This window comes from Xiphophorus hellerii, chromosome 9, assembly GCF_003331165.1.
Source record: "Xiphophorus hellerii strain 12219 chromosome 9, Xiphophorus_hellerii-4.1, whole genome shotgun sequence".
In the NCBI taxonomy this organism is placed as follows: Eukaryota; Metazoa; Chordata; class Actinopteri; order Cyprinodontiformes; family Poeciliidae; genus Xiphophorus; species Xiphophorus hellerii.
The window spans coordinates 14,312,911-14,328,429 of record NC_045680.1 but is presented as its reverse complement, the minus strand read 5'-3'; the positions used below and the strand labels follow the sequence as shown (position 1 = coordinate 14,328,429).

At 37.2% G+C, this 15,519-nt stretch overlaps 1 protein-coding gene across 5 annotated transcripts; it reads left to right on the top strand.

Annotated features, from left to right (window-relative positions):
- Nucleotides 1-816: 816 nt before the first annotated feature.
- On the top strand, nucleotides 817-14,493 carry atcaya (ATCAY kinesin light chain interacting caytaxin a). 5 transcript variants are annotated; one of them, XM_032571907.1, is made up of 13 exons: nucleotides 817-1,436; nucleotides 3,377-3,476; nucleotides 6,514-6,572; nucleotides 6,663-6,911; nucleotides 7,850-8,023; nucleotides 8,120-8,222; nucleotides 8,309-8,440; nucleotides 8,804-8,890; nucleotides 9,964-10,062; nucleotides 10,248-10,283; nucleotides 10,492-10,560; nucleotides 10,685-10,743; nucleotides 13,879-14,493. In XM_032571907.1, exons 2-12 carry the CDS (start codon nucleotides 3,400-3,402, stop codon nucleotides 10,710-10,712), a joined length of 1,113 nt encoding a protein of 370 aa, XP_032427798.1. In that variant the 5' UTR covers nucleotides 817-1,436; nucleotides 3,377-3,399; the 3' UTR covers nucleotides 10,713-10,743; nucleotides 13,879-14,493. The 5 variants fall into 5 exon arrangements, with proteins under 5 accessions (XP_032427798.1, XP_032427797.1, XP_032427795.1 ...); XM_032571906.1 differs by having other exon boundaries at nucleotides 12,063-14,493; XM_032571904.1 differs by having other exon boundaries at nucleotides 11,886-14,493.
- Nucleotides 14,494-15,519: the final 1,026 nt, after the last annotated feature.

Here is a 15,519-nt window from a genome sequence, read left to right as displayed (position 1 = left end):
TCCTGCGAGAATGACGCTCAAATAGGACCTAAAAATAGATTTATCTCTGACATGTGCACGGTAAACACATTACAGAGACATAAATACGGATAACTTAAAGAAAAAATAATTAGCAAGTGGTTTTAAAAGATTGTTTTCGACGTTTAAGTGCTCTTCCACTGGTAATTCAGCAAAGACGGAAGTACTTGGAAGTGCACTTGCCCCAGTTGGTAAATCTGAACGGAATAAATACGGTAAATTGTTTTGGTTTATTATTATTTATTTATTTATTTTTTATTTTTTATTTATTCATACAAGTAGTATTCTTAGAATACGAATGAGCTAAAAATAAAAATCAGTTGCATGTTCATTATTTTAGTTTTTTTTTTAGCATTTATATTATGCATTCTTTCATAGAAAATGCTTAATAATAATAATAATAATAATAATTGTTGTTGTTTTTGTCACTATTTGACATATGACATGTCATGTCAATCCACAAAGATAAAAGGTAAAAAGCACAGCTAATCCTTATGACTATGGTTATGATTATTTGGTAATAACATGTCATCAGAGATGTTTTGTTCATTTCAATTTACTATGAAATAGCATATAATGAAAAAAGGGAAGACACTACCTCTTCTACATTTTTTCCCAAATTCAAAATGGAAAAGTCACTATGCGGGACAACTGGAGCTGTGAGATGATTGGCTGGCTAAAAGTGAGGTAATGTACTGCATACTTCATGTTATATGAAGAACCGTGGTGTGCTGTGTGAAAGAGATTGGGGCAAGGAGACAGGAAGGGAGGGGAGAGGGTTTGGGTTGAGAGAGAGAGAGAGATGCTGTTGCCAGGAAACAGCAGCCACATAGAGGACGACAGAAAACAACTGCAGGATTATCCAGCAGAGTAAAGGATACGGAGACCAAAGCTCATTTCCCCCAAGTTACTGTAGGAACAATTACACTGGTGCCGTGGAGGATTTTATTTAAAGGGAAACGATTTGGAACTGATAAAAATTGTGAGGTTGTACATGAATACACATGAGGACAAAAATGGAAGCTAGAGAGAACGACCATGGTGCCAGAGCAGATGCATTCCCATTAAAGGAATTTTGTCTCTTGGTGGGTTGAGAAGAGGGCTGTGGGCTCATTCGTCACGGCCAATCTCTCTCCAACAAAGGTGGCCGGAGCAGGAGGAGAGGAGGGGTGATCCACAACAGAGGTCTCCCCTGTCTTCAGACACCTGCTGCCTGCTAGTTGCTGACACTTAGGACACTGTAGGACTGTGTCTACTTTGCATGAGTGTATATGCATATAAATTAATGAAAGACAGACTGACCCATGCTTCTCAGTTGATATGGGAGATTCTTGCCTGAAATCCTTGCAACTGTGACCAAGGAGGAAAAAGACACTCAGACATAGACCTGAGGGAGATTTGGATCTCTCACCGTTCATGTGAGTAAACACATTACTCAAATACACACGCTTTATTTAACATTTTTAAATTCTGCTTGCTGCACAGGTCAGACTTCTGGTACTGATAATACAGATAGTAGATTTTTTATTAATATCTAAAATTATTTAAATATTTATTTTCATGGGATGTTCGGTTTGGGGTGACCTACAAAGGGAGTGGAGCCATTTTATTGTAAAGTTGATGCATAGCAACTATGATTGTATTGAATTTTGATGAAAGAAATGACTGAAGTGTTGCATCTTTAACTAACACATACATTTTGTGCATAATTGTACAAGCAAACATGTTTTTCATTGTCTTAAGATCAACATCAATTTATATTCACTGTGTTTCTTAAATAGTCAATATGATTAAATATTATATCTATGTTACTTCCAAATGTGATTTAATGGTGCATCCTATAATTTTTGCTTCATTCTTCATGATTAAAGATCTGTGGACATCCAGATTACCTTTATTCACAAGTACTGGTGCCAAAAACACCATGATCATATTCATATTAAAAATGCATCTCCAACCTTACTGAGTATTTTTGAGAAGTGTCTTTGTTATGTCTTTTTTAATGCATATCAGTGTTGTGGGTTTTTTTTGTTTTTTTTTTACACATTTAAAGGGATGCCGATCTCTCTTGTAGATTGAATCCTATGTGTTGCAATTTCCTTGACTAACATTAGTGTAATGAACCATTGAGGGGAATGCACTCATCTGCTCTGGTCAGCTCATGGTACAGTTCCTACATGTGCTTTATGTCTTTGCTAACCTTCACTACACTCAAGCTCTCTGTTCCTAAATATTACCTTAACTGAGGATTTTAAAATGATCAGCCGAACTGCAGAAACTCCTCAGAAATAATGGATTTAATATCAAGAGAACATAATATTATTTAGCTCCAGTGCACCCCGAAAAATGCATTAAAGGGTCATTAGTAAGCAGTGCTTTAAAAACTATCCAGTGATGCATGTTTTACATTACATTAAACTGCACTGACAATAAATAAACTGTGGAAAATAAAGTGTGCATTTATTGCTGGATTTTACAGAACACCACAACAAAGGGAAATAAAATAACTCATTCAGCCTTTTTTATAATTGGGTTGATAAGATGACAAGAGGTGCAAGAATGAAACTGGTATTAGTAAACACTACAGCAGATGAGTCACTTTTGATGGATTTTGACACAGATTCGGGAGCATTTGATTTTTCATTCCAATCTGTGGCAATATTTCTCTGTGTTTAATTGTTGCAACATCTTCCCAAAATCCATTAACACAAGGTTAGATAACTTCCACTAGGTATACAGATTGATTTTACATAGAAGTCTGGTGTGTCACTTTCATATTTCTTGATATCATTGTTGGATTTAGTAAATTCAAAGCAGTAGAAGACCTATTGTTGTCATCGCCTATTGTGCAATCAGTTATCAGTCTCCGTATTTCCCCTCGCATTTCATCAGAATGTCACATATTTTTTTAGTGGACGGATGAATGAATGTTATTTCTGCAGTATAAAGCCTCCAGTGTTAATGGAGATCAAAAGGTAGGAGTGTGGAAGGATTAGGGAGCGAAGAAGGAGGATTAAGCCAGAACATGGTGCTCCACACTGGCCTCTTAAATTCCACATTGAAGGAAATTTGTCCGTAATGTTTGACTTTGAGGGGAGCTGAGCCCAGAAAACGGGCTCTTTCTCAGTTTGTCACATGGGTCTCACATGCGCTTTTGTGGGCAAGGGTTTGAAAGCCATGTGATCTGTAATGGTTTCAGTCTTTAAATTGTAGTGAAAGAGAGTTAATTATTTTATCAAAATCCCTCCTTTAGGACAGAGTTTAGGACAAGACGTTACTCTAGCCTTGCAGTAATTTTTATCTTAACATTGAAACATAAATGTTGTTGATTAATAGACATTTTTCCACACTTGTCCAGATCCGTGTTCTTCCCTCTGAGGGATGGGCACAACGGAAGCAACTCTACGAATGGAGCACATGGAAGTAAAAGACGAGTGGCAGGATGAAGACTTCCCCAGGTTAGATCCTTGTGCCTGCTATTTAGTATTATTTCATAAAACTTATACTGATGTGAGAAATATGCACAAAGATTTACATTGACAGATTCAACCTATGTAACATTATTTTTATTTCAAGATGAATATGTCTGGACAATATGTAAAGATTTATCATAATTTTTTGCAAGCATACTCTTTTTTTTTTTGAATAATTTTACTTTGCTTGTGTAGATTTAGCTGTCCTGTGTCCAGCTATGTTTAATGATCCATGAGTGACTTGAAATGGAGTTCAAATCCCTCTAACTGCTTCCCTCACATTTTCACATGTTGAAACTACCAACTTTAATGTATTTTATTGCCATTTTATGAGACAAAGCAATGCAACTCAATTTTGAGGTAAAAACCTTTTTTCCAAATACAAATTTGAAATGTGTGGCATGCATTTGTATTTAAACCCCCTTTCCCTGATACCGCTATATAAAATAACCAAATGCTCTGCCAAGTTATTCAACTCATAAATTGAGTCTACATGTAATTTAACCTCAGTTTGAACACTGCTGCTCTGTGAAGTCTCTACAGTTTTGTGGGAGAACATTAGAAAACAAACAGCATCATAAACACAGCAGAGAGTTTAGAAATAAAACTTTTGACAACAGTAAATCAATTAGAGTATAAAACAATATTTGAAGCTTTGAACATCTTCCAAAACATCCATAAAATGGGAAAGGTATGGCAAAACTGCAACCTTAATCAGACAAAGTCATCCACCTGAACTAAAAAGCTGGGCTTGGAAAACTTGAATGAGACAAGCTGCAAGACTCCCTTGGTAACTCTGGAGGAGCTGTGGAGAAGTACTGCTCAATAGCTGTGAAAATCTATTGGTCTTGTACAAATCTGTCTTACAGTAGATGAATAAGAAGGGAGAAAGGTGGAGGGAATTATTTCAAGGGAATAAAGGAAATAAGAGTAGAAAATAGTGAGCGTACAGTTTTCTTTATGGGATGTTACAAAGGAGTGTATAAAGCAAAGATATACAGTTACAGTATATCCTCAAGACATAAATGATCCAACAGCAAAGAGTCTTTTGTAATTTCCTGCTAGCTACAATAACATAAAAGTAGAAAAGAAATGGTTAGTCGATGTGTGCAGGCTGGAATGCGGAGCTTACTGGGAGAAAATGAAGTAGCAAGATTTCTGTGGTGGAAATCAATCCTGGGCTTCCTACTCCTCCCTCCTTCCTTATTCCTCATCAAATAGGAAGGCAGGAAGCAGGGGAGCAGGTGCAGCTCCGTCTGTAAATGGTCTGAGCCTACGTCATGTGATGCATCAGCAGTGAATGATCAACAACACCACCCTAGGAAAATGGTTGCAGCTTTTGGCCAGAGACACAGGCATTGACAGCAGTTAGATAGCACAGATAGATGCTCTGCTTTAATATTTTTTTTCCCACAAGCTGGTCGGAAGGGGAATGAGCAAGCAAACCTAATATAGATGTTTGTGAGGTCAAAAAGCTTAACTGAATCAGCTCTGACAAAAGCTGCATCGTTCTCTCTCCTGCAGGTAAGCTTCATTTGTTATTTGAGTTCATATACTGGTGATGATGCAGCCACGAAGATGAAGAAAAGATAAGATTGTTCCTCTTGTTAAAAATGATAAAATATCCTGGAGTGAGCCCTCATTTGTTCAGAAAGGCTTTATTTTGGACAAAGGAGGCATTGCACCAGTAATCGCTGCATGAGTCCTCAGGGAGTATGGAGTCAGCCTCAAGCCTGCTTCTCTGAACTGCAGTCTGTGTGTTTTGGGCTTGTGGGAACCACATGCAGTCACACAATCTGCATAAGAAATGTTTTTTTTATGACAGTGCACTAAAATCAAATCTGTAGAACAGCCCAGCAGGTATTATAAAAACACATTTTTATGCTGCCCCTTGCAAAACAAAACTTTTTCACGTGTTGTCATGTTATATCCATAAAGCCTAATTTTTATTTTTATTGAGATCTGAAATAGCTGACCAACACAAAGTAGTACATAATTGTGAAAATGAAGGAAGAATATATGTGGTTTTCAAAAGTATTTGCAAATAAAAATATGATGAATGTGAAGTTTATTTGTTTTCTGTCCTTCTGAGTCAAAAGCTTCAAAGAGGAACCTGCTTGTATTGCATTACACCTACAAGTTATGTCTACTAACTTAATACATCTACACTCTAACATTTTTTTCCATTCTTCTTTATAAAATTCCTCAAATTGTATGGTAAAGTATCCATCAACACCAAGTCTTACCACAGGTTCCTAATTGAATTTAGCTCTGCCTACGTATTGCTGATGGTCTGCTGGAGGAACAGATGCATTTATGGTGTGATTAAATCACAAATTATTTGAATTCTGAATTAATTTGGTTAAATAAGATTGTGTTTTGGGTTACCCCCCTAAAAGTGGCTGAATACAAAGGCAGGCAACATTTTTCGAACATTTATTTGTTGATAAAGTATTAAGACAGCCATGTATCCATTAACATTTGATTTGCAGCGTTATGCGCTACTTTGCTTTCATCTGTTGTATAAAAATCCCAATGGTATGCATAAAAGCTTGTGGTTTTAGTGTGACAAAATATGAGAAAGTACTTTTCCAAAACAGGAAAAGTTTGCATTATTTTGCTTGTTTAATACCAACGATAGGCATGTGCAACAAAAAGAAGCAGATTTTAAAATGAGGTGCTTCTCTGTTTTTACAGCAAATATCTTGAAGGGAAATAAAGATGGGCCCTTTTTGTATACAAAGATGTTTTTTTCATCTTCCCTTTCTTATCTTCTTTACCTCTACTCCCTCTCTTTTGTCCTCTGAAGTCCATGGCAGCTCTGTAATCTTCTAGTCTCCAAAGCAAGACTTTAATAAGCACTTTTGCCCGTCTGCTTACTCCTCTTTTCCCAGATTAGCAGCAAGATCCCCACTTTGACTAGTTCATTAAACATCACTCTAAGCACAACAGTTCCTGTTATAATGAGTCCTGTTATATAAGACTGGTGTGCCAAACTTAATAAGGCCTGTTTTCCCTCCAGGCCTCTTCCAGAGTACGGAGATATGGACCCCTCCTGTGGACTCACAGACAACAGAGTCTGTAAGTACAGAACTATCACTGGCTAATATTGACGTAATACTGCTTGAATCTGTCATAAAAGGAGTCTTGCTTTTTAATTTATTGCTGAAGCTCCTCCTAATTCCTTACACATGAGCCCACCTGGAGGAGGAGGTGGCGTGGGTTCGTCTCACCGCAAACGCCGCACCCTGGTGGCCCCTGAGATGAATCTGTCCTTGGATCAAAGTGAAGGTTCTCTGCTATCAGATGATTTCCTGGACACCCCAGATGACCTGGACATCAATGTCGATGACATTGATACCCCAGATGAAACAGATTCACTGGAGTTCATAACCAACGGCAATGACCTTGAGTGGGAAGGTAGGTAGTAAATTTATACAGTTTTTAATCAGAAAAAGAAAGGTCAATGATTTAGAAAACAAAGCTGCATCTTTTCAGAAAATTATCTCCATATTGTGAGCTACGTTTTGCAACCAATTTTTCTAAAAACTAAATCCTTTCAAAGTGAACAAATGAAAGGCATTTTGTTATATCAGCTGACTTCTTGATCAAAAACCCTGGACCTACCATTCTGGAGTCAGATATGATTAATAAAGAGGCTCTACATCTTTGTCCAAATTGATATGCTACAAATTTAAAGCCGCTACCCACACCTTTCAACAAAAGCACACCTAGAGAACATGTTATAATGAGTTTTTAAAAAATTATTTAATCTATAACTACACTCCTAAAAATTACCTTCCATGTACATATTCTTCTGGTGACTGCACAAACACAAGGCAACTAAGCAGATTTTATTTTGAGTCCATCTATTTGTACTTTTCATGTTTTTCCTCTTTATTTCCATGATTTTAGTCTAATTTTATGTCCATGGCAAAATCTGCCATCAGCAATTGTGTTTATTAATGGAAGCTGATCATCTCAGTTTCTGTATTTCATCAACCCAAATGCATACAAATTTTTTCAGAACATATGTAAGCTTTCTGAAAAGCTTAGTTTTTGTTGAAATCCTGCACAAAAAATCTACACATAACTACCCCGTTGTGTTTTGGTTGTCACTGTTCATTCTGTTAGAATGAAAAAAAAAATTAAAAAGACAAATTCTTTAAGGCTTCTACATGTGCTCACTCAGTTGTTTTTGTGCTCATGTGAATTTAAAGTAAATATCCTTTTGTTTTAAGAGCTGAGGCATCCTAAATTGTCTGGTATCCAAAAAGCCAAATAAAAGGGACATAATGCTTCAGATTTCTACTTTGGCCAAAGCAATTCATTCAAACCCCAGACTGTCTCCTGTCCAGATGACACCCCGGTGGCTTCAGCCAAGGCGGGTCCGGGTGGAGGCTCCGGAGCGCCGGCTGAGGATGGGAACGCAAACAATGGGCGACTGTGGAGAACTGTGATCATCGGAGAACAGGAGCACCGTATCGATATGCAGATCATCAAACCGTACCTCCGGGTCATCACACATGGAGGTCAGTGTCAGCTGGACAATGTTTGGACATTTGATTTAAAGATATTATGTCTACTTCAGAAAACTCAGAAGAATTATTCTTTGCTTCTCTCATCAGGTTATTATGGAGAAGGCCTGAATGCCATCATTGTGTTCTCTGCTTGTTACCTGCCTGACAGCAGCTGTCCAGACTACCACTATATCATGGAAAACCTCTTTCTGTACGTCTGTTCGTTAGATCAGATCAGATTTTTTAATATTGTAAACTTGTAACCATAAAGTAAATTCTCACCCCTTCCACCTGCAGATATGTGGTCAGCAGTCTTGAGATGCTGGTGGCCGAAGACTACTTGATCATTTACATGAATGGAGCCACCCCTCGGAGTAAGATGCCTGGAATCAGCTGGCTGAAAAAATGCTACCAAATGATTGACAGAAGGTAAGCAAATGAGAAATATAGTAAAAAGACTAACACTCTGTAGTGACTCGGATTTTTAATTCTTATTCTGAAAGCTGCATTAGGGATGCTCTGCTCTTTAAAACCAATGATTTTTTTCCCCAAGGTCAGAGAGAAATGTGTGATGCTGATAATGACACATTTGACAGAGAGAGCAATAGAAGCTGTCATGCTGTCCATCAGTGAGCTGAAGGTGACTCACAGCTGCATTTAGAACAGGAAGGGGTTGGAAAACCAGTTATTAGTGTTCAGTGTCTTCTGTGTCTACTAGTTTTGGTTGAATGTTCACTTATATTTGGAAAACACAACCTTTAATTCACTCTGTTTTAATTTTTACAATGGCAGGTTGAGGAAGAACCTCAAGTCTTTGGTCATCGCTCATCCTACATGGTTTATACGCACAGTTTTGGCGATATCCAGGCCTTTCATCAGGTAACAGCAAAAAGGCAATCTTTGAATGCTTCCATCCTGAAAGACAACAGTGGGCTTATTTATATCATCAGTGCTCAATCGAAGGATTATTTGAGGTTCAGAAAATCCTGCAGTGTCTCCCTTTGCTAGGGGTGTCATTTTTCACCCTGCAACTTTAAGCATTTAGTATTTGTGTGTTTGGAAGCTTGCAAACTTCAGGCTGCTCGGTGGATAGGACATCTTCCTGTGTCTGTGGCTCAGCATGAGGTGTTGCCACACCTCATCCTCTATCTAATGTGTTGATGTTCTTCACTATACCTACTGCACACTGCTGGCAGGTCTAGCACATGCTGCTCTGGGCGAGTTTCTTCTTTTTCACTCAGTATTTCAAAAATAGAAAATGGTTTCATAAACCCCAAACCAAATTTTGACCAGTCTAAGTATTGATTTTGAACTATAGATTATCAAATACTTGTTCTCCATCTCGATTATGTTAAACAAATTAACATCACATAGGATACAGGTTGCTGGATCCTCTTTGGAAACCTTCAGTGCATGTCAGGCTATTTCGACCTCCATATTTTTTCCATTTTCTTTTTTAAGACCCCAGTCCACTAACTCTCCAACAAGCACCTGTAATTTATTGTTCGGCCAAAAATGTTGAGCATATTGTACAGGGTTGCTTTATGGTTTGATGTGGACATTAAATATGTTTTTGATGTTGTTCTGCATCAATTGAGATTCATTTACACAAGCTGATGAATATGTGGATTTATCTTAAATACTAGAAGGTTAGGTTCAGATAAAGGTTGTCATAAGGGAGAAGCATCAACTGGTCTGCAAATTCACACACTAACTTTAAGTGTCAGTGTGTGGATTCGATTTAGTTTCAATCAAAGCTTGATTGAAACTAAGTCAAGCTTTAATTCTGATTTAGTTCAGAACTTCTGCTGAAGCTTGACCAAATTAAAACCAACTTAGGGACTATCAGGATAAATAAAAGTGATCCAATACAAAAACACAAGTGGTAAGTAATGTGTCATATGGCTGTTATTTGCTGTAACTCTTCTGTTTCCTTCGGTCACTCTCTGCAGTGTGAAGTTCATGAATAAGATCCAGTACGTCCACAATTTGGATGAACTTGCAGAGATTGTTCCCATGGAGCACGTCCATGTTCCCGAGTGTGTGATGCAGTAAGTACATATGACCACTAGATGGAGGTGAAGGAAAACAAACAGCAGTCACTGCAGCTGTAAAATAATGATTGATGTAAATGTACCTAAAAGAAACTCCCCGCTGATCAGTTTAAATAATAGGTTTAATAGGCTTACTCCTATTCTTAGATTTAAAGGTTGTAACTGTGCTCTACTTGTTTTAGATATGATGAAGAAAGGATTAAAGCCCGGAGGGAAAGGTAAAAATACAGATTTATTTTATATGATTTAAATGACAACGCAATAACCCTCATGCATAATAACCAAACTTGATAGCATTCAAACCTTTGCTTAAGGGTTTTACGTTACTTTATCTGCTGCACACAATTGTCTCTGGATTCTTACAAAAGTGGGCACCATGAGAAATGCTTATAAAAGCTGTTTCTATGTGTTCGTGTGGACAAGCAGGATGGAGCAGGAGCGGCGACAGCAAGAGCAGCAGTCAGTCCCACAGGGGCCAATTAAAAACTCTGTGAGGTACAGGACCATAAGCTTCTGAATCCTGGCATATGTTACAATGTGGATACACATCTGGCTCAGGTTTATGGTGCATTGCCCTGCTTTTAGAAGTTCTCACTGTCTTTGTTTTTCTATTTTTCAGGCCAAAATCAATGATTGTGGAGCAATGATTATGAGAAGGACAAGACCTTGAATGTGCAGGTAAAGTGAGCCCTATGTTGTTTTTTCTATTTTAGTCACAAGATGACTCTGTTCTGTAATGAGTTTATCACATACATTTCCACTCAAATATTAAACTCCAGCCTGCGGATTGCACTTTACAGCTACACACTACAGCAACCTGTATGTATGTATGTATGTATACCTTCAAGGTATGCATACCTTGAAGGTATACATAGTGGTAGCAATGTTATGCTGTGGGGATAATTTTCCTTAGCAGGGATGGTGTTCATGGGTCAATGCTAATATAACACACCACAGGAGCATTTCACCGGCTCAGACTGGCTTCAGACAGTTTGAACTGGTTTTAACCAGCAGCCTGAGAGATAGACTGTAAACAAAACAGCAAGATGCAACTTTCAAAATGTCATACAAAGACGAATGAGTAGTGTCAAAATGTTGCCAAAGAAAATGATTCATTTTCAAACAAAATCTACTATTCTATGCAGAGACTGGTGAACAGTAAGCTGTAACAGAATGAAACAAATCATGCTCAATTCTTCAGCCCTGTCTCCACCAATAAAAAAATTATTGGGATAGTTTTAAAGCTTCAACTAGCTGTTATTTTACCTCAAACAACGAGTGATCTTTGATCCCCAGAACTGTGACAGCCAGTAATGCAACCAACAAAGAGCCACTGCTGTCCTAAACACAGTAATAGCCTGAGCCATTATGTTTTATTGTTCCCTGTTTCTTTAAATGTTGCAAAGCTTTGAAAATGAAAAGCCTTCCCCACCCAACAAATCCACAGACCTCAGCACTGCATAAAAACACACAAAAGCCCAAGCATTACCATTGTTACCACCATGACAGCATATTTTTGTTGTTGGAGAGTCCTGCACAGGCTTCAGCAAAAATGTCCTGTTTATTATGGAGAACCAATATTGACATAAAAAATCCACTTTAACTTCATACCAGGATATGTAAGGCTTGCAATTACTCCCTCATCTGTATTTTGTCATTTGTACAGTCAGACTTGTTTAGTTATTTTTTTATAAAGATGAAATAAATAGATTAATGGAGTCAATTATTGCTAATTTCTTGCATGGAAAGGATCATGCAGATTTTGCATACATCTTTAAAATCTGTGTTTTACTTTCCAACATTTGTTTGTGTGCATACAGGGGGTGACAGAGAGAGATGTCTAGCAAGTTGACACTTCCTCCCTTATTTTATGCATAACCAGCTGATTTCTCATGTTGTTCCCCAGTCAAAAGGAGAACAACTCTGTCATATGATTTTCAAAGTGGGATACTTTCCGGGTTGAAAATGTAAAACAACAAGTGGCTGTTCTGTTACAGAAGCTGTTTTCATTGGACGTTGTCGCTGCCTGTTGCAGGACCTGATTTGGGATTCATATTGAATTGCTGGACCATGATGAAGCATTTAATTGTCTTTGTTATTTTTTCAGTGATGTAATTTATGTTAAGAAAGATTATCACTCTCTCTGACTTAATAATAAAGCATAAATCAGAGTAACTGAAAAAATGCACTTTTTAAAGCTCAAAATGTAGAGTGCTTCTACAACTTCAGTGGCAAAAATTTGAACATTTTTAAGATGCAACGTGTTGGGAAGAAAGATTTTATGTGAGAGCACCACTAAAACAAACTGCTCTCTCTTGCTGCAGGTTTTTGAAGATATAATTGTGTCAGATGTAGCAAAGTGAAAGAAGCCTTCATCTCTCTTTCTTTTTACCTCGTAGCTGCTGTATCTTTAAGGCCTTTCCAAGCTCTGTCTTAATTGTTCTGATATTTTTAAAAAGTCCAAATACACTAACATTTCTTTATGTCAGTCTTTTCTCTTTCTGGCCTCAGTTGCTATGTGAACTATTACTTGTAGTGTATTGTGTACTATGATGTGCCTGCATTGTACTGATAACTACACATCAGCATTTTCTAATGTAGAAAATCCACATTTGAAAAAGATCTATAAGACAAATTAACAGTACCATAGTTAGTTTGTAGGTGAGAGCAAACTGCAGACAGCAGACAGGGCAAACCTTTAAGTAAAATGTTCACTTTGCTTCCTTCCACATTCATGTTTTTATAGACTGAACAGATACTAACACAATACATGCAGAGATTCCACTTTAGATTGGACATGGGAAATAAAATACATCAAATTTCTTTCTAATGCATTTCTTTTAAGATGCCAGTTTTCTGCTTAGACTTAAAATCACTATGTTGCAAAAAGTATTTGCTCACCTCCTTTTGCAGACATTTGAAATTGTCTTCCTATTCCTAATCCATGGGGTTTAAAAAGATTTCAGAGCACCTTTCGCATCTGTAGCAGCTTCAGATCATCTGGGAAGACTTTACATAAGGTTTAGATATGATTTTAAGGTATTTTAGACCATTCTTCCCACATTGTATTACTGAAGTCAAACACTACTTATGGAGAATACCTGGCTTAATTCATATCAGAGCTGTTCTGTTGGGTTGAGTGGATTCATAACTCCAAAGCACAAGTATTCACTGCTCTAGAGTCTGGTGTTGGCTTGCTTCACACCACCACTACTGAGGTTTTTCATCATCTTTGGTTCTGTAACACATGGGTGTAGCTGCTTGTTCATGGAGACCCACTTCACAAAGCTCTCTAAATGAAGTTTTTGAGCTAATCTTTAGGCCACATGATATTTGGAGGTCTGTAGTGACTGTCTCTGCAGAAACTGTGACCTTCAGCATCTGCTATCCCCTCTCTTTGATTACAAGACTTGCCACATCATGGCCATTTTTGTATAACACCAATAACAGCTGACTGATGAGTATTTAGTAGAGAGAAAATATCACACTCGGATTGACTGTACACCTTGAAGCGACCTATTCTTTCACAAATGTTGAAAGAAGCTGTCTGCAGGCCTGGGTCCGGGATCGTGTTCACCTGTGGCTGTAAAAGTGGCTGAATCACCCAACTGCAAGGATTTGATGGGGTGAGCAAACTCTATTTGCAATATTTTGTATTTGTATTTAATCTTAGATAAGTAAGACTTATGCAGCTTGGATTTTGCCCATATGGAGAGTATCAACTTCAACTTGTTTTAATTAAAAGCAGAGATAATGAAACAAGATTAAACAATTAGAAAATCCATTTTATTGTTATGTTTTCTGTGTTCACAGTCTCTTTAAATAGGGGACGAGAACATTCCAACCACATGCCTGGTAACGTTTGTGTTTTTGATGTTGATTTGCACTACTGCGTTTGGTTCCTTACAGAATGTTACTGTTTTATGTTCAATGTCTGTCTTTTAATCGCGTTGTGAACATAACCCATGTATTTAGGCATGTTGCATAAAGTAAACAGTTTTTAAAAAATTCAGTTCACATTCTGTTAACTTTTTTAACCAGGAATTCTGCATAAAGGGTTAAATATTTCTTTTTCAATGTATCATGTTTTCACATTGTTTCCAAAATAGGCTGGTTTTGTGGCTGAACAGAGTGCCTGTTGAACTCGAATGAAATCTAAATAGATACCAGAATGTAAAGTGAAGCATTTTGTATTTTCTTTTTTATTTATGATGCACCAATGCCATGAGAAATGCTGGCATAAACCTGCCCTATAGTTCTTCTGAAATAAAAATCCTAATTTTCACTGTAAAAGCACAAAACAAACACATGTCTATCATTATACTGTAAATTGTTTGCTCAGATTAAAATGATCACATGAACTCTCACTTGTTATGGTCTAAAACTGGCTGTAAATATGGCAAAAATAAAAATAAATCCTTCAAGGTTCTGGCTTGTTTTTGTTTGTAAAATGTTTTCATCCGTTTGACCTGTTGGACCGTAAAACGTGCTCCTGTGTCAACTGTAAACCGCTGTGTTATGAAAACAGCTACTGGGATTTATATCTGAACAACGGGCTTAGAGAATGAAGGTGGGCAAATTTTCCTTACAGAGAACATAGTGTGTGCTTGTGTTGTAAAGTACCTCAAAATCAATAACCTTTCACCATTTCAACTGGTGAGAGTGTAACCTGCATGTCTGTACTGGACTGTGTGACGGTGGAGATAAGACAAACGTGAAGTGTCTTATCTTGGTCTGGAGGAGTTTTGTAACGGCATCAGATGTAGAGATTTGTCACAATTCACTACAGCCCTCCCTGGGATATTAATCTAGAAGAATCAATCTCCAGACAAGTATTCAAAGTCCAGACACGTAGAGACATTAGTAAGCACAGGGCAACATTTTATGATTGTACATCGAATTAGATTTCATTTAAATCAGTTACTTTCCTGCATGTAACCCGACTTTACAGACATGAACACTTTATTTATTTTGATTTAAATAAAACATTTATGGCAGAGAGAAAATCATTTGGCAGGCAGCATATTATTGCCCTAATTCCCATTTGAATCACTGACATGTGGCCCAATTACTGGGTTTCCATTTAACTTGCTGTCTAATAAAAAAGCTCACTGTCCTCAAATACCTGACACACATATGTGAGATAATTGTGTCACAAGAACTGACACTCACAAAGTAATGCAATATTAAATGCATTTTTTCTTGATGTGCATATATAATTTATATATATATATATATATATTTGAATTTACTAATATTTGAATGTTAAAAACAGGCAAATCAGACTACTATATACGTAAACAATTCCATTATGTTTTGGGTGTTTGATTTTGGTAATTCTAACTGATTTAAACACAGAAGAGAGAAAAAAAAGTTTTTATTCTTGTATGTAAACTTCTGGTTTCAGCGGTGTCTATTTTGGTGGTGTGGTAAGCTTTTGCTTCTAATATACAT